Source organism: Carcharhinus amblyrhynchos, chromosome 6, assembly GCF_965287045.1.
Source record: "Carcharhinus amblyrhynchos chromosome 6, sCarAmb.v2.hapA, whole genome shotgun sequence".
Lineage (NCBI taxonomy): Eukaryota > Metazoa > Chordata > Chondrichthyes > Carcharhiniformes > Carcharhinidae > Carcharhinus > Carcharhinus amblyrhynchos.
The window spans coordinates 29,104,808-29,127,997 of record NC_137329.1 but is presented as its reverse complement, the minus strand read 5'-3'; the positions used below and the strand labels follow the sequence as shown (position 1 = coordinate 29,127,997).

General features: G+C 44.2%; 1 protein-coding gene across 1 annotated transcript in view; it reads left to right on the top strand.

The window, feature by feature from the left end:
• The window catches only part of LOC145343665 (uncharacterized), a 48,980-nt gene extending 27,617 nt beyond the window's left edge, over nucleotides 1–21,363 (top strand). Inside the window, exons 7-12 of the mRNA XM_080189831.1 lie at nucleotides 1,991–2,068; nucleotides 3,816–3,920; nucleotides 5,680–5,757; nucleotides 13,500–13,559; nucleotides 19,883–19,960; nucleotides 21,347–21,363. Coding sequence (XP_080045957.1) covers nucleotides 1,991–2,068; nucleotides 3,816–3,920; nucleotides 5,680–5,757; nucleotides 13,500–13,559; nucleotides 19,883–19,960; nucleotides 21,347–21,363 — 416 coding nt within the window. The remainder of the gene's footprint in view (nucleotides 1–1,990; nucleotides 2,069–3,815; nucleotides 3,921–5,679; nucleotides 5,758–13,499; nucleotides 13,560–19,882; nucleotides 19,961–21,346) is intronic.
• Nucleotides 21,364–23,190: the final 1,827 nt, after the last annotated feature.

Here is a 23,190-nt window from a genome sequence, read left to right as displayed (position 1 = left end):
GTGCATGAGTCGCAAAAACCCAGCCTGCAGGTGCAGCAGGTGGTCAGGAAGGCGAATGGGATGCTGGCCTTCATAGCGAGGGGGATTGAATATAAAAGTAGGGAGGTCTTGCTGCAGCTGTATAGGGCATTGGTGAGGCCGCAGCTGGAGTATTGTGTGCAGTTTTGGGCGCCATGCTTATGCAAGGATATTTTGGCCTTGGAGGGAGTGCAGAGGAGGTTTACTAGGCTGATGCCGGAGTTGAGGGGGTTGAGCTATGAGGAGAGGCTGAATAAACTCGGCTTGTACTCGTTAGAGTTTAGAAGAATGAGGGGAGATCTCATTGAGACGTATAAGATGATGAATGGGGTGGATAGGATAGAGGTGGACAGACTCTTCCCGCTCAGAAAGGACAGTAGGACTAGGGGGCACAGCCTCAAGATAAAGGGGGGGCGGTTTAGAACAGAGTTGAGGAGGAACTTCTTCACTCAAAGGGTGGTGAATCTCTGGAATTCTCTGCCTGTTGAAGTGGTGGAGGCTGCCTCGCTAAATATTTTTAAGAAGAGGGTTGATGGGTTTTTGATAAGAGAGGGGATTAAGGGTTATGGGGAGAGGGCGGGAATGTGGAACTGAGTCACGACAGATCAGCCATGATCTTATTGAATGGCGGGGCAGGCTCGAGGGGCCAGATGGCCTACTCCTGCTCCTATTTCTTATGTTCTTATGTTGTTATATGAATGCACAATTAGGAAAATTGCAGAAGACGCAAATGTTGGCTGAGTAATGGATGGTGTAGAGGATAGCCATAATCTACAAAATGATATATGCTTTGACGGAGTGGATGGTAAAGTGGCAAATAGATTTTAACGTGTGACATCATGCATTTTGGGAGGTCCAACTGAAATAGGGAATACACAATAAATGGGAATATACTAAGAGGGGTAGATGAAGTACAGTGAAGATCTTGGTGTACAAGTACACAGGTCCCTAAAGGCAACAGTTCAAATAGACAAGGTTTTAAAGAAGGTATATGGAATGCATTCTTTCAGTGGCAGAGATATAGAGTATAAAAGTAAGGATAAAGGCTGGGATTTTTTGGCCTCGGTCGGTCCAAGATTGGAAAATCCCATCCGAGGTCAATGGACCTTCCCATTGTCCGCCCCTCACCCAGTGGTGAATGGGGTGGTAGAATTCTGGCGACAACTGAAGTATTGTGTTCAGTTCTGGTCATCACATTACAGGGTGGATGTAACTGCTCTGGAGAGAGTGCAGAGGAGGTTTATAAGAATGTTGCCAGGGCTAGAAAAGTGAACCTATCAAGAGAGAGTGGATAGGTTGATGTTATTTTCCTTGAAACAAAGAAGGCTGAGGGGTGACTTGATTGAAGTGACAGAAATATGAGGGGAAGAGAGAGTGGATACGAGAATTCTAGATCCAGGGGGCAGAGATTGAAGATAAATGGTAGAAGGTGTACAGGGACATGAGAAAGAACTTTTTTAAGCTGCCCGAGTTGGTGGTGGAGGCAGAGATCATAAATTCTTTGAAAAGTACCTGGGACTGCACCTTAAGTGATGTAAGCTATAGGACTATGGTCCAGTGCAGGAAGGTTGGATTAGAAAGGGCACCAGGGTATCCTTGGGTTGGCATGGACAAGATGGACTGAATGGCATCCTTCTGTGCTATAACATTTCAATGGTTCTATGGTCTGATTTGAGTACACCCCTCAAATTGGATGAGAAAGTGAGTCAGCTGCAAGTGAGCGCCAAGTAATCATAATTGTTCAAAAAATGTTGTTATCGGATTAGTTCATTACTTGTGTTTAAAGAAGACTGCACCAAAGAAAATTGGAACATAAGAGTTTATATCAACTCCCAGAATGTTCCAAGTAGAGGTAACCTGAACAAGAATTAGAATGATTTACTTGTAATAATGCCACATTCAGAATTCAAATATGATTGATTAGGAGTATTTTTTCCGCTGTGTATATGTATTGATTATATATCTATTTAAGGGCAAGACAAATGCAAAGAAGGTAAAGATGATCCTGGAAGAACAGTTTTTGAGAAGACGAACATTCCTTTTGGAAGAGGTAAATAAGTATACAATTTCCATTCTTATTGGTAAATCAGTCAAATATTCTATTACAATAAGCATACAGATAATCTCAGGGTGGATCCCAATCAGGGAGCAACTTTCCAAACTTGTTATAATCCAGGCTTAAAGTTTCAAAACTCAATTTAGGAGAGAATGCTGCAAAATGCCAAAATTTCAGATGTACTGGAGATAGACATTGTGTTAAACATTTTATTACGCAACAATGAGTAAAAAGAATGACAGAATATTCTGGGCTTTTCTGGTGCATTGGTTGAGGGAAAAGCATTTTTATTTTAACCAGAGAGTTAGTTCATTCTTGTAATCTTTCACCTGCATGTAAGGAATCAGGTGAGTTTAATTCAAGTTCTAGAAGTTGGCAGCTTGAACTCTGTCACACTTCCCTCAGCTGCACATTGAATCATCACCTGGATTCTACAAAAGACAAGAACGTTACCATTACAACTGGACGACTGAAGACCCTGTAGATAGATTGGTCTTGGTGCCAATTTGTTACCATGGGAAGTACATTCCACTCACCATTACATTATACGCTATTGAATATCAAATTACTTCAGAATTTCTTATAATTTAAGAATACCAACTACCTGAACATCCTGATATCTTCAACTCAATAAATGATAAAGCAGGTTACTTCAAGTGCATTGGCACAGTAAAGTCCATCATTGATCTACAGTTCACGAATTCTGCAGAGTCAAATCAGCATCACTTATAAAGCTGCGACCAAGATGCTCTAACAATCAGCCTATTAATAAAACTATTTTGGAACTAAATCATTTGAAGCACAACTCTCATTCTTTTTGGTTGTGTCACAGCTTGGTATGTCTCCAGCTCTACCCAGGACTGCAAGAAACTATAAAGCCCAATCCACCATGCAAACCAACCTCCCATCCCTTGACTCTGTCTACATTTCAGCTGCCTCAGCAAAGCAGCCATCATAATTAAGGACCCCATGCACCCCGGACATTCCCTCTTCCATCAGGAAAAAGATACAAAAGTCTGAGGTTACATACCAATCGACTCAAGAACTGCTTCTTCCCTGCTGCCGTCAGACTTTTGAATGGACTTACCTTGCATTAAGTTGGTCTTTCTATACACCCTAGCTATGACTGTAACACTACATTGTGTACTCTCTCCTTTCCTTCTCTATGAATGATATGCTCTGTTTGTATAGCGCGCAAGAAACAATAGTCTTCACTGTGCACTGATACATGCGACAATAATAAATCAAATCACATCAAACCAATTGCACATCAGAGAAAGTGGGACAGCAGCAAATGCAAACCAATTAACCGTAATCATTCAGTAAATGTTGCTGTCAATTCAGTTTGTAATTTTTGTCTACACAAGAATGTTCTGGGAGAATTGGAACCAATTCTGCCACCTTAATGCCATCTGTTTTGTAGTTCTGCCCACAGCCAGTGATATTAAGATACTGGATGAAACCAGTCACAGTGAGCAAACTGATCGGAATTTGAATGTTATTGTGATCAGTCCAGAGAAGGAGAAAATTGGCATAGTAGTGACGAGGAAAGGGAAGCAAAAAACAAAGGAATTATTTCCTTGTGAATTTTCAGAAAAGCAATTGTCAGGACCAAAGTGTACATCTACTCCCCTAAAAGATGTACTGCCTTTAAGCAAGAAAGATGATTCCTTCAGTGCTGAGGTTCCATATTTACAACATACATCTGATGGATCTGTCCACATTCCCGGTTCCATTTCAGTGATACCGGATGTCTCCATGGATCAAGGTGATGAGTTAAGCATTGAAGTTAAGCCGGATTCAGAGGATGCTCAGACTAAAAGCACAGCACTGAACATCGCAACAGGTAATTTCTACGTTTTACACATCACACAAACTCCTATCCAGTTGTGGTGAAAAACTTAAGCTTGAAGTATTGACACCATTATAGAAATCGCCTGAAATGTTGGCTGTGATTCTCTCATCACGACCTGCAACTTCCTTAGTGGGAGATTCGCATCGTCGGCCTTGTATCAGGGTTTGTGTCTGCACCGGGAACTCACGCACATCTCCCAGAGTCAAGTTCCGCACACATGAGGACGGCCTCAACCAAGATTTTGGGTTCATGTCACACTATCTGTAACCCCCATGACTTGTCTGGGCTTGCAAAATCTCACTACCTGTCCTGGCTGGAGACAATACACATCTCTTTAACCTGTGCTTAACGCTCTCTCCACTCACACTGTCTGTACCTTTAAGATTTGATGACCTGTAAAGACTCGCATTCCAACCGTTATTTTGTAAATTGAGCTTGTGTCTTTATATGCCCTGTTTGCGAACACAACTCCCACTTACCTGATGAAGTGGCAGTGCTGTGAAAGCTAGTGGCTTGTGCTACAAAATAAACCTGTTGGGCTTTTAACCTGGTGCTGTGAGACTTCTTACTGTGCTTACCCCAGACCAAAGCCAGTATCTCCAACCTCGTTCATGTCCAGAACAGCCCTAACCACCCCATCCCCGGCAGTCTTAATCTCCTGTCATCGTTCCCCCGTCCCCCTCCCACCACCAGCATCGCCGGCTACCCTGACTCCCCCACCACAGTGTCGACTCCCCCCTCGCCCCCGCAGTCCCGCCTCCCACTAGGCCAGCCATCTACAACCTCATGGCCAGGCCCGATTGCGAGCCTCACTCCTTCTGTCACCACTGAATGCAGAGTGGCAACTGGACCCTCCACCCTCACCAATCTCCCTCCAGAGGCTCCACCCCCCCCCCCCCCCCCCCCCCCAGCCCCAACTCCTTGATACTGCCCGATGCCCAGTGGGCAGTGTCAAGATGCACCCTGGGCATTGTCACTTTGCCCCTTGGGGGGCAGTTCCATGGGGCCAGGTTGACATTGCCAAGCTGGCAATGCCCAGGGGGCACCCCCTTACCCTCGACCTCCTGGGGGGCCACAATGGCTTCCTTTCACTACAGTGGGGCTGGGCTGCCAGCTCCCCACTAGTAGGGTGCTATCATAAACCCTGCTGGTGTGAAACACTTCTGGCTGGGGGGAGAGGCTAGCGGGCCCGGAGACTTCAGTCTCAGGCCTGCGAATAAGATGGTAATGCTGATTTCCATAATTTATAAAGCTCCATGCCAATTTCTGAAACCTGGAGGCCAGAGACCCATGGAGGCCATGGCTCCCAGCGGGAAGTCTGCTACATAACCTCTATTTGAGTTTCCTGGCAGTGTAGTGGGCTGGGAGAATCGCCCCTGTTACCTCCTATTTATTCTGCATCTATTAGTACTTTTTTAAAGAATAAACATGTTTTCAGGGTACGTTTTGTATATTTAATGCAAATTAACTGGGTCAAAGTGCACTGCTGGAAACTAACTAGTTACTCTAATGCTGATGGTTTGCATTTGACTATTTACAACAACTTGACATTTATTGGTGCTACAAGTGATGACGTGAGACACTGTAAGAGTTGAGCCAAAGGTTTTGTTGAAGTGCCTTCAGAATTCCTAATTGAAGTCACTTGAACAAACGATCTAGTTGTAATACCGTCGCATTCAGGATTCAGGTATTATTGATTCAGATCAGTTTTTCCGCTGGTTAATACATATTGATTGCTTTGCTATTTCAGGACAAGACAAACCAAAAGAAAGTGAAGATGATCCTGGAAGAACAGTTTTTGAGAAGACACACGTTCCTTTTGAAAGAGGTAAATACTACGCCAAGTATATAATTTCTATTCTTATTAGTACAATCCATCGAATACTCTTATTACAATAAGCATACAGATAATCTCAGGGTGAAGTTCAATCAGGGAGTAACTTTTCAAACTTCTTATAATCCGGGCTTAAAGTTACAAAAATTAGCATAGAAGAGAATGCTGCAAAATGCCAATATTTCAGATGTACTGTAGATAGACATTTTCTCAGAACATTGTGCAATCCACCTGAAACCACGTACTCAGAGAAATCTGAACCGCTGCAACCCCTAGGCTCAGCTGTGCTCCTTGTCCCATTCTATATCTCAGGCACTTTCTGTCTGTAGGATTCCCTACTTTGGTTCTGAATTTGTTTGTTCCCTTCCTATATAGGAATATATATAAAATTAACAGGCATGAAAAGATCAGCTAGCTTATTAAGCCAGTCCTAATGTCTATGCCTACAGTTTAATTCAAAATAAACTGTTGGGGACAGTGAAATGTTTAACACAATGATAATACAATCTGGATTTTTCTGGTGCACTGGTTGAGGGATAATCATTTCCACTTTAACCACAGAGTTAGTTCATCCTTGTAAGAGTGTTATCTTTCACTTCCCCCTGAGCAGTCAGGTGAGTCCTTAATATAATTCAAGTTTTAGAAGTTGGCACCTTGAACTCCTGTAGCACTTCCCTCAGCTGAATACAGAACAAGGCATAGTCTGTGTCCTCCTCTGCCAGCCCTGCAGCCTACTGCCGAAATGGCATTAGGTTTCTGAGCTCTGGTATTCCAAATCCCGTCTTTTCTCTCTTCATCCTGTTGTGGCCTAACTTCTCCTGTACAAATTATTTAAATGTGAGCACATTTGATGAAAGAGCAGGCCATGGGCTGTTAATAGTGTCACTACTAACTGACGTCCTGACTCCCCAAAACCTATCCACCGTTAGCAGGGAATAGGTCAGGAGTGTGATGGAATACTCTCCATTTGCCTGGATGAGTGCAGCTCCAAAAACACTCAAACATCTTGACACCATCATGACAAAGCAGCCTGCTTGGTTGGCGTGTATCCCCTAACCGTCACATCCATTCCATCCGCCAGCAGTGGCAGCAGTGTATAGCACGTACAAGATGAACCGCAGCAACTTAACAATTATCTTTTGAAAGCACCTTTCAAACCCGCAGCCTCTACCAGTGTGAAGGACAAAGGGAACAAGCACAAGGGAACGGTAACACCTGTAAGTTGCCTTTCACTCCACATCCCATCTTGACTATCATTTCACTGTACCTCTGTCAAAACCCTGGAAGTTTTTCCCCAAAACATTGTGGGTGTACCCACACCATGTGGACTGCAACAATTCAAGAAGGCAGATAACCATCACCTTTCCAAGGGCAATTAGGAATGGGCAACAGAATTGCTGGCCTTGTTAGTAATGCCCACATCCCATGACACAATCAGTGATATCTGTGCTGATAGAAGTTTGGAGTGAGGAGAATATTCACTTGCCCTAGTGAAATGAATGAAGTAACTGACCCATTTCCTGCTCTGCAGGGTGATCCTCCTATGGAGCCCTTGGGGCCCTTCCCCAGGCCAGCACATCCTTGCTTCGATATGAGACCAAAACTGCTCACAGTACTCCAAATGGGGTCTGACCAGAGTCTTATACAGCCTCAGAAGTACATCCTGCTCTTGTATTCTAGCCCACTTGACATAACTGCTAACATTGCATTTCCCCTCCCAACTGCCAATGAACCTGCGTGTTAACCTTAAGAGAATCTTGAATAAGTTCTCTCAAGTCCCTTTGTGCTCCTGATTTCCGAAGCATTTCCCCATTTAGAAAATAGTCTATGCCTCCATTCCTCCTTCCAAAGTTCATAACCTCACACTTTTCCATATTGTATTCCATCTGTCACTTTGCCCAGACTCCTACCTGTCCAAGTCCTTCTGCAGCCCACTTGCTTCCTCAATACTACCTGTCCCTCGACATAACTTTGTATCATCTGCCATCTTAGCAACAGTGCCTTCAGTTCCTTCCTCCAAATCGTTAATATATGTGAAAAATTGTGGTTCCAGCACTGACCCCTGTCAACCTGATAAAGACCCATTTATCCCCACTCTCTACCTTCTGCCAGTCAGCCAATCCTCTATCCGTGCCAGGATCTTATTAACACTGTGGACTCTTATTTAACAGTCTTCTTTGCGGCATCTTGTCAAAGGCCTTCTGGAAATCTAAATCAATCACGTCCACTGGTTCTCCTTTATCTAACTTCCTTGTTACCTCCTCAAAGAATTCTAACAGATTTGTCAGACGTGACTTCTCTTGATAAAGCTGTGCTGACTCAGTTCTAATTTATCATGCACTTCCAAGTACTCTGCAATCTCATCTTTAATAATAAACTCTAAATCTTGCCAATGACTGAAGTCAGGCTAATCGGCCTATAACCTCCTGTCTTCTGCCTCCCTCCCTTCTCAAACAGCGGTGTTATATTAGTTACTTTCCAGTCCTCTGGGACTCTCCCTGCCTCAGCGATTCCTGAAAGATCACCATCAATGACTCCACAATTTCCTCAGCTATCTCTTTTAGAACCCTGGCGTGTAGTCCATCTGATCCAGGTGACTTATCCACCTTCAGACCTTTCAGTTTCCCCTCTCCTCAGTGATGGCCACTGCACTCACCTGTGCCCCCGATTCTCCTGGAGCTCTGGCATCCCACTAGTGTCTTCCACCATGAAGACTGATGCAAAGTAACGACTCAGTTCCTCTGCCATTGCTTTGTTTCCTATTATCACTTCTTCAGTGGTCCAATGTCTATTTTTGCATTTTTCTTACCTTCTATATATTGAAAAAGACTCTTTCTGTCTTAATTTATACTACTAGCCAGCTTACACTCATATTTCGTCTTCTCCCCCCTTATTGCTTTTTTAGTTGTCCTCTGCTTGCTTTTAAAGGCTTCCCAATCCTCTGACCTCCCACTAATCCTTGCCACTTTGTATGCTTTCTCTTTTGCCTTTATGCTGTTCTTGACTTCCCTCATCAGCCGTGGATGCCTCAACCTCCCCTTAGCATGTTTCCTTCTCTTTGGGATGAATTTCTGTTGTGCCTCCCAAATAACCCACTAAAACTCCTGTCATTGCTGTTCCACTGTCTCCCCTGCTAGGCTCCCTTTCCAATCAACTCTGGCCAGCTCCTTCCTCATGTCTTTGTAGTTACCTTTATTTAATTATAGTACTGTTACATCTGATTCCAGCTTCTCCGGTTCAAACTGCAGCGTAAATTCTATCAAATTGTGGTCACTGCTCCCTCAGGGTTCCTTCACCTTAAATTCCCTAATCAAATCTGCCTCATTACACATCACCAAATCCAGAATTGCTTGTTCCTTAGTAAGCTCTGTCACATGTGCTCCAAAAAAATCATCTTAGACATTCCACAAATTCCTTTACTTTGAATCCAGTACCTATCTGATTTTCCCAGTTCACTTGCATATTGAACTCCCCCATGATTATTGTAATATTGCCTTTTTATTGGCCTTTTCTATCTACTGATTTATTTTCTGCCCCACATCCTGATTGCTGCTAGGGGTCCTGTGCATAACTCCCATCAGTGTCTTTTTACCTTTGTGATTCCTCAACTCTACCCACAGAGATTCTATGCCTTCTGATCCTATATTGCTTCTTGATATTGATTTAACTTCATTCCTTACTAACAATGCAATCCTGCCCACTTTTCCCATGTGCCTGTCCTTTCGATAGGACACATACCCTAGGATATTTAGATCCCAGCTCTGATCCCCTTGCAGCCACGTCTCTGTGATGCCCACAACATCGTACCACCCAATTTCAATGTGCGCAACAAGCTCAATTACCTTGTTCAATATATTATGCGCGTTTGGGTACAACACCCTCATTGACCACCTCCCTTCTCATCATACTTGTCACATTTTTTGCTCTGCCTGAGGTTAGATCCTGCCACCTTCTATACTCTCTGTTCTATTACGTGGTCTGGAAACTTTACTAGCCTCTCTTGAGCCTTTGGCTCCTTTAACTAGTTGCAAGTCCTTATCATTAACCTGCACTTCTACCCTCTCCTTTAATTTTGATTTTCTAATTCTCCCTACAACTGAACCCTCCCCCTACTATTTAGTTTAAAGCTCTATCTACAGCCTTAGTTATATGATTCACCAGAATGATTCAGGTGAAGACCGTCCCATCGGAACAGGTTCCCTCTTCCCCAATACTGGTGCCAACGTCTCATGAATTCAAACCCATTCCTGCCACACCAATCTTTCAGCCACGCATTTACCCCCTTAATCTTATTGACCCCTGTGCCAATCCAGAGATTATTACCTTTTGGTTCTGGTTTTTAAATTTAACTGCTAGCTGTTCATATTCCCTTAGCAAAGCCTTTGTTCCTGTTCTGTCTATGTCATTGGTACCTATGTGGACCATGACAACTGGATATTTAGCCTAGATAAGACATCGCGAACCAAAGCACCAGGCAGCCAACACAACCTTGGGGATTCTCAATCCTGGTCACAGATGAACAGTGTCAATGCCCCTAACAATACTATCCCCAATTATGACTACATTTCTTTTTTTCTCCCCTGGTCAGTTTGCTCATCCTCCCTTCACTACCCATTCCCATCCACACAGGGAGCAAGAATCTCGAGCCTGTTGGACAAGTTCAGGGACTGAAGCTCCTACAACCTTATCTCCTGGATCCTTCTACTTGCCTCACTCTCAGCCACACTCTCCTGTCCCTAACCACTGGCTGAATTCAAGATGTTTAATCTAAGGGGTGTGACTGCCTCTTGGAACACAGTGTCCGGTTTCTCTTCCCCTTTCTAATGTGTCACAGCATTCAAAGCTCAGAATCCAGCTCATCCACTCTGAGCTGGAGTTCCTCAAGCAACCAACACTTACGACAGATGTGCTCACTGGAAACCACAATGGGGTCCACCAGCTTCCATGTCATGCATGAACAACACATCACCTCACCCTCTATCTCTGTTTTTTTTAATTAGTTTTTAATTTGGTTTTTGATTTTTTTAATGTAAACTTTAAAATTATATATCTCCTTATTACTTCAGTATTAATGCAATTTCTAACCAGTAATTTAAATGGATTTTCAAATTTAGCATACTCACCCATTGAGAATTCCTGTTAGTGCTTGGCAGTGAGAATTAATGAGAGGCCTGAAAATAGGAGTGAATCACACACTCACCTTCCCACAAACACTCATTCATTCCTATACTCATTAATTCCCTCCCTCACGCACATGCTCACTCACTGCCACACACATGTGCATGCACACACACACACACACACACACACACACAAACACTCCTATATTCATTCATTCCTATGCTCACTCACACTCACATACATGCACACTCACTCCCATATTCATTCACACAGTCACACCTCACTCCCACACTCTGTCCGGTGGGTATGTTTGCCAGCTGCACATCTTGGGGAACTCGTGATTCAGGTGAGTGTGCCCTCATGCTAATGTGAATGGACAATTAAACGTGGAAGGATTATCAGACGTAAAGGCCTGATAAGTATATTTCAAATGATGCAAAAGGAGTCTGTGATGTTACTGGCAGATGGAGGGGACAGTCGATTGGGATAATCCCAGCAGCGTAATGGCCGTTTTGGCACACCCACATGATTTTCTGTATCCTCTGTTGCTTCTGCCCCCTGTAAATGTGAGCAAATAACCCCCCCCTCAACTTACTCCTGCCCACAGTCGCTCCCACACACACTCACTCCTGCTCCCACTCAATCCCACACACATGTACTCCCAGACAATTTCACTCCCAGATATACTCACCCACTGCCACACACACACTCACTCACTCCCACTGTAATGATGGCTGATGTTATATTCGATACTTGGGGATCTGTTGTTTTACTCTGTGAAGCAAGCTTGTGTTTCTGTATGTGTCACCATGTGTAAACATAATTTAATTAAGCTGGGGCTGATGTCTACAGGGCTTAGGACATCTGAGAAATGTAGGTGTTAAAGGCATGTATTTGAAGCATGGGTGGCAAATTAATTTTCTGCAAGTAAATAACCTGTTGGTAGAACTTTGCATCATGAGATAAGTGAGGGTTTCACGTTTTAGCTGTTAAGTTTCAAAGCGAAAAAAAATTCTTTACAACTTGGAAAAGGTTATAAATAAATATATTTGACCTGGAAGTTCGTGCAGTAGGGCAGAACATAAAAGATTTTTATATTCTAGGGAAGTTAAGTTTAAGGAAGGACTAAGGACGATGGAGTCAAAGGTGAAAGAGGAAAAAAGGTATCTAGGGAGAGATGTTGAGCGCTGGGTTTGTGAATGGCAATGAGAGATTGCCTGTGGATTGGCTGTATGAGAAAGACCCGTGAGCAAAAGCTCTGGGCAGGAAAGATGCAGAAGGAAAATCCTCCATCCTGCCCACCACAGGAGTCGTAACAGGCAGTGGGTGACCATGCCAAGGTCCATTGACCTCGGGCAGGTTTTGGGGTGAGGGTGGTTGGAGAATACCACCCACAATTTTAAATAAGCCATTCAATTCGACAAAAGAAGTCTTGAGGCTGCAGTGTCTGTTATTTTGGAGATCCACAGCAGAGGGAAAGTGAAGTGCGAGAGACTCTACGGAATGCGTCACTAAAGTAACCATAATTTTATCTTGGGGGTAATATTGCTATATTATCGATAAAGAATTACAATCTAAATGGTGTTTACTTGTGAGTCAGAACAAATAGAAAATCCTTTGGGGACGGGGGGTGGTGGAATGATCTGTAGAAGTAATTTTGACTTTGTAAATGCAATCCTGTATGCTTAATTTTTCTTTTCTATTTTTCATGCATATTTTCATTTAAATATTCCAAATTTATGGTTCTGAATTCAGTACACTTATCTTCCCATGACCAGCAAATTAGAAAGAGAGTTGGGCTATCTGGGCCCAGTTTACAAACACCCATCCCGGCCTGTTCCTCACTCCATCAGGCCCATACCACATTCTCCCACGTGCTGCCACACCTCCCCAGCCCTCCCCATCCTTCCCCTGTACAGCCTGGCATGGACCATCTCTTGGTCCTCTACACAGCCCAGCCCAGCCCAGCCTGAGTCTTTCCTTCCTGAGCCTGGCAGGAGTGAGTCTCTCACTTTCTCCACAGTGACTCCATTTCTGGAGGCCAGTGTCGCTGCTCCTCCAATCACAGGCTCCTCCTATTCCAAGAGAGAGGAACTGCTTGTGATTGGAGGAGCACTTAATTTAACAATCTTCCATTGCACTTAGTGGCAATTTGAGAACTACCCCGAGTGACACAATGGGGGCTTCACTGGAGATTGGAAAAGCCTTAAACACTCTCATTATAAATCTCTATTTCAGTTTAAAGAACCTCAGCTAATATTTAAATATTTTGGTTATATTGCTCTAAATTTCAAGTGAACATGTTTTCTGGTGACATATGTACATTGAGTACAAATAAAACAGATTAAACATGATTAAAAAGCTGGAAACTAACAATATCAATGATGACAGTTACACTGGGATATTCACAATAAGCAGATATTTAGTTCTGCTTCATTATTCTTGAGCAACAAAAGAGTTGAGGCAAATGTTTCATTTAAATGGTATCAAAAATGTTTAATATGAGCTGTTTAAATGAGAATCTAGAAATTATGTACTTACAAATTGTCACATTTAAGATTCAGCTTTGGTCAGCTTGTATGTCTGTTGATAGTTTTTCTACATTGTTCTTTAAGGGAAACCAAAGGAAAATCAAGATGATGCTGGCAGTGAGACAATTCCCCACCATGAAAGAGGTAAATACTTACTCAGTGTTGTAACTAAAGCACAAATTATCTCATTGTGGATTTCAATAGGAGACAGGCTTGCCAGTTAACTCATTGAGAGCCTTGAGACTGGAAGTGAGTTAAACACACACTCTCCACACACACGCGCATGTACACACTCTCTCTCTGTCTCACTATCATAACCCCAAGGCTTTTTATCATGCACCCCGTCCCACCATCCCCATCATCACATCCAGCCTCTTCCAGCTCAAAGCAAGTCTCCCCCTACATATGTCAGCAATATGATTCCAAGTCGATATCTGTCCAAATCAGGATGGTTTGTGGCTAGATGGGACATTGCAAGTGATGGTGTTGCCATTGTCACGTGTCTGCTCCCTTTCTCTTTCTAAAGATAGTAGAGATCGCAAGTTTGGAAGGTGCTGTTGAAGGAAGCTTGGCAAATTGTTGCATTATATCTTGTGCATAGTGTACACTGCAGCCACTGTGCACTAGTGATCAAGGGTGCTTATGGTGGTTGACAGGGTGACCTGGATTGTGTCAATCATATTTTGTATTGTTGGCATTTTACTCATCCAGGCAAGTGGAGAGTAGTCCATTCTCATTCCTCACTTGTACTTTGTGGATGATAGTTAGACTTTGCAGAGTCAGGAGGTAAGTTACTTGCCATATCTGTATGGCTGGCCCAGTTCTGTTTCTGGTCCATGGTAATCCTCTGGATGTTGACAGTGGGGGATTCAGCAAAGTTACTGGCATTGGATCTCCAGCAGAGATTTTTAGATTTTCTTTTGTTATGGTTGGACATTGCCTGGTATTTTCACTGTGCAAATGTTATTTGCTATTGCCCAAATCTAAATGTTGTCCAGGTCCTGCTATATATATAGGTCTTGCCTATTTATTAACCACAGCTCAGCCTTCAATACCATTATTCTCACAAAACTCATCTCCAAACTCCGTGGCCTGGGCCTTGGCTCCTCCCTCTGCGACTGGATCCTGAACTTCCTAACTCACAGACCACAATCAGTGAGGATAGGCAACCCCTCCTCATCAACTGTTCTCAACACCAGTGCCCCACAAGGCTGTGTTCTCAGCCCCCTACAATACTCCTTATACACCTCTGACTGTGCGACCAAGTTCCCCTCCAATTCAATTTTCAAGTTTGCTAATGTCACCATTGTAGCGGGTCGGATTTGAAACAATGACGAGACAGAGTACAGGAACGAGATAGAGAATCTGATACACTGGTGCAGTGACAATAATCTCTCCCTCAATGTCAACAAAATGAAGGAGATTGTCATTGACTCCAGGAAGCTTAAAGGAGAACATGCCCCTGTCTACATCAATGGGGATGAAGTAGAAAGGGTTGAGAACTTCAAGATTTTAAATGTCCAGATCACCAGTAACCTGTCCTGGTCCCCCATGCCAACACTATAATTAAAAAAGCTCACCAATGCCCCTACTTTCTCAGGAGGCTAAAGAAATTTGGCATGTCAACTACGACTGTCACCAACTTTTACAGGTGTACCTTAGAAAGCGTTCTTTCTTTTTGTATCACAGCTTGGTATGGCTCCTGCTCTGCCCAAGACCGCAAGGAATTACAAAATGTCGTGCATGTAGCCCAATCCATCACGCAAACCAGCTTCCCATCCATTGACTCTGTCTACACTCCCCGCTGCCTCGGCAAAGCAGCCAGCATAATTAAGGACCCCACGTACCCCAGACATCCTTTCACTTTCTTCCTTTGGGAAAAAGATACAAAAGTATAAGGTCACGTATCAACCGACTCAAGAACACCTTCTTCCCTGCCGCTATCAGACTTTTGAATGGAGTTACCATGCATTAAGTTAACCTTTCTCTACACCCTAACTATGATTGTAACACTACTTTCTGCACTTGTTTCCTTCTCTATGAATGGTATGTTATGTCAGTAGACTGCACAAGAAACAATAATTTTCACTGTATGATAATACATGTGACAATAATAAATCAAATAAAAAAAAACACAAAAGGTTGTGAATGTCGCCCAATCTATCAAATAAGTGCGGCGTGCAGGAATGGGACGGCAGTAGTTATGGGAGATTTCAATCTGCATATTGATTGGTCGACCCATGTTGGACGAGGTGGGCTCGAGGAGGAGTTCTTGGAATGCTGCCGGGATAATTTCCTTGAACAGTGTGTGTTGGAGCCGACGAGGGAGCGAGCTATCTTGGATCTGGTGCTATGTAATGAGGCGGGTAGAATTAGGGACCTTGCGGTGAAGGATCCTCTTGGAGAGAGTGATCATTGTATGGTGGAGTTTCTGGTGCAGATGGAGGAGGAGAAAGTGGGTTCCCGGACACGCGTCCTTTGTTTGAATAGAGGGGAGTATGGTAGGATGAGAGAAGAATTGGCGAATGTGGACTGGGGGAGTGCGTTGGAAGGTAGGTCTGCTGAGGAGCAGTGGAGGATCTTTAAGGAGATCTTTCTTGGTGCTCAGCAGAAATTTATTCCGATGGTCAAAAAGGACAGTAGGAAGAGAGGTAATAAGCCGTGGATAACGAAGGAGGTGAAGGAAAGTGTTAAATTAAAAGCGGAGGAATTTAGAGTAGCTAAGAGTAGTGGGCGAGAAGAGGATTGGGAAAGGTTTAAATGTCAACAAAGATTGACAAAGAAGTTGATAAAGGAGGGTAGGAGAAGCTATGAGGCTGGGCTAGCACTTAATATAAAAAAGGATAGCAAGAGTTTTTATAAATATATAAAAAGGAAGAGGCTGGCTAGGGTGAACGTTGGTCCTTTAGAGGATGAGAAAGGGGACCTAGTGGTAGGGGATGGGGATATGGCTAAGGTCTTGAATAACTTTTTTGTTTCTGTCTTCACGGAGGAGGACGTGAATAATTTGCCGGGGGTTAGCGATGGAAAGGTGGTAGGAATGGAGGGTCTTAATGACATTACTGTTACTAGAGAGGTGGTGCTCGACAGACTGGAGGGGCTGATTGTGGACAAGTCCCCAGGACCGGATGGAATGCATCCGAGGGTTCTGAAAGAAATGGCGGAGGTGATAGTGGATGCCGTGGTGGTTATTTTCCAGACGTCGCTGGATTCCGGGGAAGTGCCGGAAGATTGGAAAACGGCTAATGTTACGCCGTTGTTTAAGAACGGTGCCAGGCAAAAGGCGGGGAATTATAGGCCGGTTAGTTTAACGTCTGTGGTAGGTAAAATGTTAGAATCCGTCATTAAGGAGGAAATTGCGAGGCATCTTGAAGGGAATTGCTTGATAGGGCGGACGCAACACGGTTTCATTAAAGGGAAGTCGTGTCTGACAAATTTACTGGAGTTCTATGAGGATGTGTCTAGGGCAGTGGATAGAGGAGAGCCGGTGGATGTGGTCTTTCTGGATTTTCAGAAGGCGTTTGACAAGGTACCTCACAAGAGGTTATTGCAGAAGGTTAGGGGACATGGAGTTGGGGGTAGGGTGTTAGCGTGGATAGAGGATTGGTTGTCAAATAGGAGGCAGAGAGTGGGGGTCAATGGGTGCTATTCGGATTGGCGGTTGGTGACTAGTGGGGTGCCCCAGGGGTCGGTGCTGGGGCCTCAGCTATTTACCATTTATATAGATGATCTGGAGGAGGGAACCGAGTGCAGGGTGTCGAAATTTGCTGATGACACCAAGATTGGGGGAAAGGCAAATTGTGCGGAGGGTGTGGAGAGTCTGCAGAAGGATCTAGATAGGCTGGGCGAATGGGCCAGGAAATGGCAAATGGAATTTAATGTTGGCAAGTGTGAGGTGGTCCACTTTGGTAGGAGGAATGGTAGGAAGGACTATTACTTACGTGGCGAAAAACTGCAGCAGGCGACGGTGCAGAGGGACCTCGGGGTCCTTGTGCATGAGTCGCAAAAACCCAGCTTGCAGGTGCAGCAGGTGGTCAGGAAGGCGAATGGGATGCTGGCCTTCATAGCGAGGGGGATTGAATATAAAAGTAGGGAGGTCTTGCTGCAGCTGTATAGGGCATTGGTGAGGCCGCAGCTGGAGTACTGTGTGCAATTTTGGGCGCCGCACCTGCGCAAGGATATTTTGGCCCTGGAGGGAGTGCAGAGGAGGTTTACTAGGCTGATACCGGAGTTGAGGGGATTGAGCTATGAGGAGAGGCTGAATAAACTAGGCTTGTACTCGTTAGAGTTTAGAAGAATGAGGGGAGATCTCATTGAGACGTATAAGATGATGAATGGGATGGATAGGATAGAGGTGGAGAGACTCTTCCCGCTCAAAAAAGACAGTAGGACTAGGGGGCATAGCCTCAAGATAAAGGGGAGGCGGTTTAGAACGGAATTGAGGAGGAACTTCTTCACTCAAAGGGTGGTGAATCTCTGGAATTCTCTGCCCGTTGAAGTGGTGGAGGCTGCCTCGCTAAATATTTTTAAGAAGCGGGTTGATGGGTTCTTGATAAGAGAGGGGATTAAGGGTTATGGGGAGAGGGCGGGAAAGTGGAACTGAGCTACAACAGATCAGCCATGATCTTATTGAATGGCGGGGCAGGCTCGAAGGGCTAGATGGCCTACTCCTGCTCCTATTTCTTATGTTCTTATGTTCTTATCACGCAAACCAGCCTCCCATCCATTGACTCTGTCTGCACTTTACACTGCCTTGGCAAAGCAGGCATCATAATTAAGGACCCCACGCACCTTGGACATTCTCTCTTCTGCCTTCTTCTGTCGGGAAAAAGATACAAAAGACTGAGGTCATGTACCAACCTTCTCAAGAACAGTTTTTTCCTTGCTGCTGTCAGACTTTTCAATGGACCTACTTTGCATTAAGCTGATCTTTTTCTACACTCCAGCTATGACTGTAACACTACATTCTGTACTCTTTCATTTCCTTCTCTATGAACAGTATGCTTTGTCTGCAAAATGCACAAGAAACAATACTTTTCACTGTATGTTAATACATGTGATAATAAATCAAATCAAATATATGGAAACAGACTGCCTCAGACTCTGACAAGTAGCAAACAGCGCCAAACATTATGCAACTTTCAGCAAACATTCTTGTTTCTGGCCTTATGATGGAGATGAGGTTATTGGGACTAGGAAGCTGCCTGTGGAATTCCTGCAATGATCACCAAGGGTTGAGTTAATTAGCTTCCAACACGCAGAACCATCTTCCATTGTGCCAGATTTGACTAACCAATTGAGAGTTTGCTCCCTGATTCCCAGTTTTGCCAGAGTTCCTTGATACCACACTCTGTCAAATGCTGCCTTAATGTTAAGGGCAGTCATTCTCACCTCGTACTTGATATGAGTATTTTTTTGTTCGTGTTTGGACTGAGGCTGTAATGAAATCAGGAGCTGAGGGCCCTGGCAGAAGTCAAACTGTCAGTGAGCAGTTCATTACTGTGTAAGTGTTGCTTCCATCACTTTGCTGATGATGGAGAGCACACTGATGAGAATTAGATTTGTCCTGTATTTTGCGAACTGTGCTCCTAAAGCTTGTGCTGCCAAATAAACCTGTTGGACTTTAACCTGGTGTTGTGAACTGGACATGCCTGAGCAATTCTCCATACTGTCCAATAGATGGCAGTGGTGTACTGGAACAGCTTGGCTGGAAGCACAGTTGCTTTCTGGAGCACAAGCCTGGCTCCAGATTTTATCACAATCACAATGTTCCACAAAGGGTTTGTAGGTTTTGTAGGCATTCTTGTAATCTTGTAATATCCATGATACATGCAGTCAAGCTAACTATCAGCTAAGTGATGAGTAAAACACTGCTCCTTATTTTGCTGCTGCAACCTGAGCTGATTCTTACAACTGTGGAAAAATAATGATTCCTTGTCAAGGGAATCACTACTCAAACTTGGATTGACTTTATCCTCCAACAATTATTTTGACTGATATTTACTGGTTTCATTGTGAGGACCCCTGTTCCAGCCCTTAACCCCTCTCAGCGTAAAACACAATAAAATTTTGAAGAAACTACCCGAATTGTTATCTCCTGAATATTCTGCTTTCACTGCGATTATTCTCACTTTTAAAAAAATAACAAGACTTCAGGTGACATTCTGCACATTTAGTACAAATAAAACAGACTGGACAGCTGGAAAATAAACTGCCAATAACTAGAGAGTTTTCACTTTACTATTCAGAATAACCAGTTGTTTGGTTCTGCTATATTATACTTGGTAGTGAAAGTGTTGAGATAAATGTTTAGTTGACGTGCTGTCTGATGTTCTTAGTAAAAGGAAGTTAAACAGGAATCTAGAATGATTTGCTGATTTAAAAATGTCACAATCAGGATCCAAATGCTATTGATTTAGGTCAGTTTATGTGCTGGCTAATATATTTAGTCTGTGTTGTTATTTCAGAACAATCAAAACTAAAAGAAACTAGTGAAGGTATCAGTGACCGAGCAGACGAAAAGAAGACTTGTCATGTTGAAAGAGGTAAATACTTATGCCAAGTACATTATTGCCATTTTTATCAGTCAGACGTTCTATTACAAAAAACATACCAATAATCTCAGTCTGGATTTCAATGCGAGAGGGGCTTTCCAAACATTTCATTAGATTTTCTTACATGATGCTGGGTAAAGATAGTGACAGAATTGCGGATGTACTGAGGGAATTCGCGTAATGCACAACATTGTCCCCACAGTAACAGATAAAAAATACTGGAGATACAAAACCAAAGTAATCCAGAGGCTGGAATCACAGAATACTCCAGTGCAAAGGAGGCCCTTCGGCCCATCGATTCTGCACCAACGCAGGAAGGGCCCTGACCTGCCCACCTCACTAAAATCTGAAATTATAAAAAGAAAATGCTGCAAAAACTCAGCAGGTCAAACAGCATGTGTGGAGAGAGAAACAGAGTGAATGGTCGGGATATTCTGACCCTGACATGGTGGGAGACGCCCTGGGGTATGCAATGAGCCGTGCAAAAGTCCATTGACCTTTGGCGGAACTGGAAAATCCTAGCAGCAGTTGAAACCAGAAAATCCAGCCAGTGTTTCGGGTCACAACAATCCATCTGCTGTAATGAGGCATCATCAACCGAAAGTGTTCACTTCTGTTCCCTTCACAAAAGGCGGCTTGCTTTATTCTTGGCCTTTTTGATGGTGTTGGTTGAAGGAGAAACATTTTCACTACAATTAGCTTTTTCCTCCTTGTAACAGTGTAAAGGTATCTCTTACGTCACCTGAACAATCAGACGGTTCCTTAGTTTAATGCAGATTTTAGAAATTGAAACTTTCAACTGTATAATACTCCCTCGGTGGAGTAAGGAAGTGTCACCTGGATTGTAGGCAAAAGTGCAATGAATGAAATGGATAACAGATAGATCTTGGTGACAAGTTGAAGTGAAGCTGACACAATGGCCAATGCACTATAATTGCCATTAAGTGTGCTGAGTATCAATTCATAGACTCCCTACAGTACGGAAGGAGGCCATTCAGCCCATCGAGCCGGCACCGACCACAATACCACCCAGGCCCCACTCCCACAACCTCAAACATTTACCCTGTTAATCGCTGACACAAGGGTCAATTTATCATAGCCAATCAACCTAAACTGCACATCTTTGGATTGTGGGGGAGGAAACCCACACAGACATGGGGAGAATGTGCAAACTCCACACTGACAGTGACGTGAGGCTGGAATTGAACCTGGGACCCTGGTCCTGTGAGGCAGCAGTGCTAACCACTGTGCCAATAACGTCAAGGTCTCACATTATATGACAGTAATCTGACTATCCAAACTGATGTTCCCAACCCAGTAAACATTGAAGCAGAGAACAGTGTGCATATCTTCACAGTAATCTCTGTGATCCTGTAGGGTTGCTCTATAAGTGAATTTTCTGTTCTTTGAATCTGTGGATCCAAACCAGCTTTACTTACAAAGCTCCCACAAACTGAGTAATGTTAAAACATTCACTCAAAGAGGCTAAAACAGTCATTCATCAGCTAACAAAAGAAATAAAGAGAAGAAAGTCAATTTGAGCACAAATCACATGCAGTCCAGAAAAAGTGAGGCAGCAACAAAGCAGCCAGCATAATTAAGGATCCCGCGCATCCCAGACATTCTCTCTTCCACCTTCTTCCGTCAGGAAAAAGATACAAAAGTCTGAGGTCAATGCCAACTGAGTCAGATTCTGAATGGACCTACCTTGCGTTAAGTTGATCTTTCTCTACATCCTAGCTGTGACTTAACACTACATTCTGATTTCCTTCTGTATGAGTGCTATGCTTTGTCTATGCAGCGTGCAGGAAACAATATTTTTCACTGTATGCTAATACATGTGACAATAATAAATCAAATTGAATCATTCCTGCCTCCATGTAATGTGCTTCAACCGCAGTGTGACATTCACCAGAAAACCAGCCCAAAACCTGTTAGCTAATTCCTCCCACTGAGGTGTGTGTCTCTGCACCGGGAACTCACGCACATCTCCCAGAGTCAAGTTCCGCACACATGAGGACGGCCTCAACCAGGATTTTGGGTTCATGTCACACTATCTGTAACCCCCATGACTTGTCTGGGCTTGCAAAATCTCACTACCTGTCCTGGCTGGAGACAATACACATCTCTTTAACCTGTGCTTAATGCTCTCTCCACTCACACTGTCTGTACCTTTAAGATTTGATGACCTGTAAAGACTCGCATTGCAACCGGTATTTTGTAAATTGAGTTTGTGTCTTTATATGCCCTGTTTGCGAACACAACTCCCATGAAGTGGCAGTGCTGTGAAAGCTAGTGGCTTGTGCTACAAAATAAACCTGTTGGGCTTTTAACCTGGTGCTGTGAGACTTCTTACTGTGCTTACCCCAGACCAAAGCCAGTATCTCCAACCTCGTTCATGTCCAGAACAGCCCTAACCACCCCCCATCCCCGGCAGTCTTAATCTCCTGTCGTCGTTCCCCCGTCCCCCTCCCACCACCAGCATCGCTGGCTACCCTGACTCCCCCACCACAGTGTCGACTCCCCCCTCGCCCCCGCAGTCCCGCCTCCCACGAGGCCAGCCGTCTACAACCTCATGGCCAGGCCCGATTGCGAGCCTCACTCCTTCTGTCACCACTGAATGCAGAGTGGCAACTGGACCCTCCATCCTCACCAATCTCCCTCCAGAGGCTCCACCCCCCCCTCCCAGCCCCAACTCCTTGATACTGCCCGATGCCCAGTGGGCAGTGTCAAGATGCACCCTGGGCATTGTCACTTTGCCCCTTGGGGGGCAGTTCCATGGGGCCAGGTTGACATTGCCAAGCTGGCAATGCCCAGGGGGCACCCCCTTACCCTCGACCTCCTGGGGGGCCACAATGGCTTCCTTTCACTACAGTGGGGCTGGGCTGCCAGCTCCCCACTAGTAGGGTGCTATCATAAACCCTGCTGGTGTGAAACACTCCTGGCTGGGGGGGAGAGGCTAGCGGGCCCGGAGACTTCAGTCTCAGGCCTGCGAATAAGATGGTAATGCTGACTTCCATAATTTATAAAGCTCCATGCCAATTTCTGAAACCTGGAGGCCAGAGACCCATGGAGGCTGTGGCTCCCAGCGGGAAGTCTGCTACATAACCTCTATTTGAGTTTCCTGGCAGTGTAGTGGGCTGGGAGAATCGCCCCTGTTACCTCCTATTTATTCTGCATCTGTTAGTACTTTTTTAAAGAATAAACATGTTTTCAGGGTA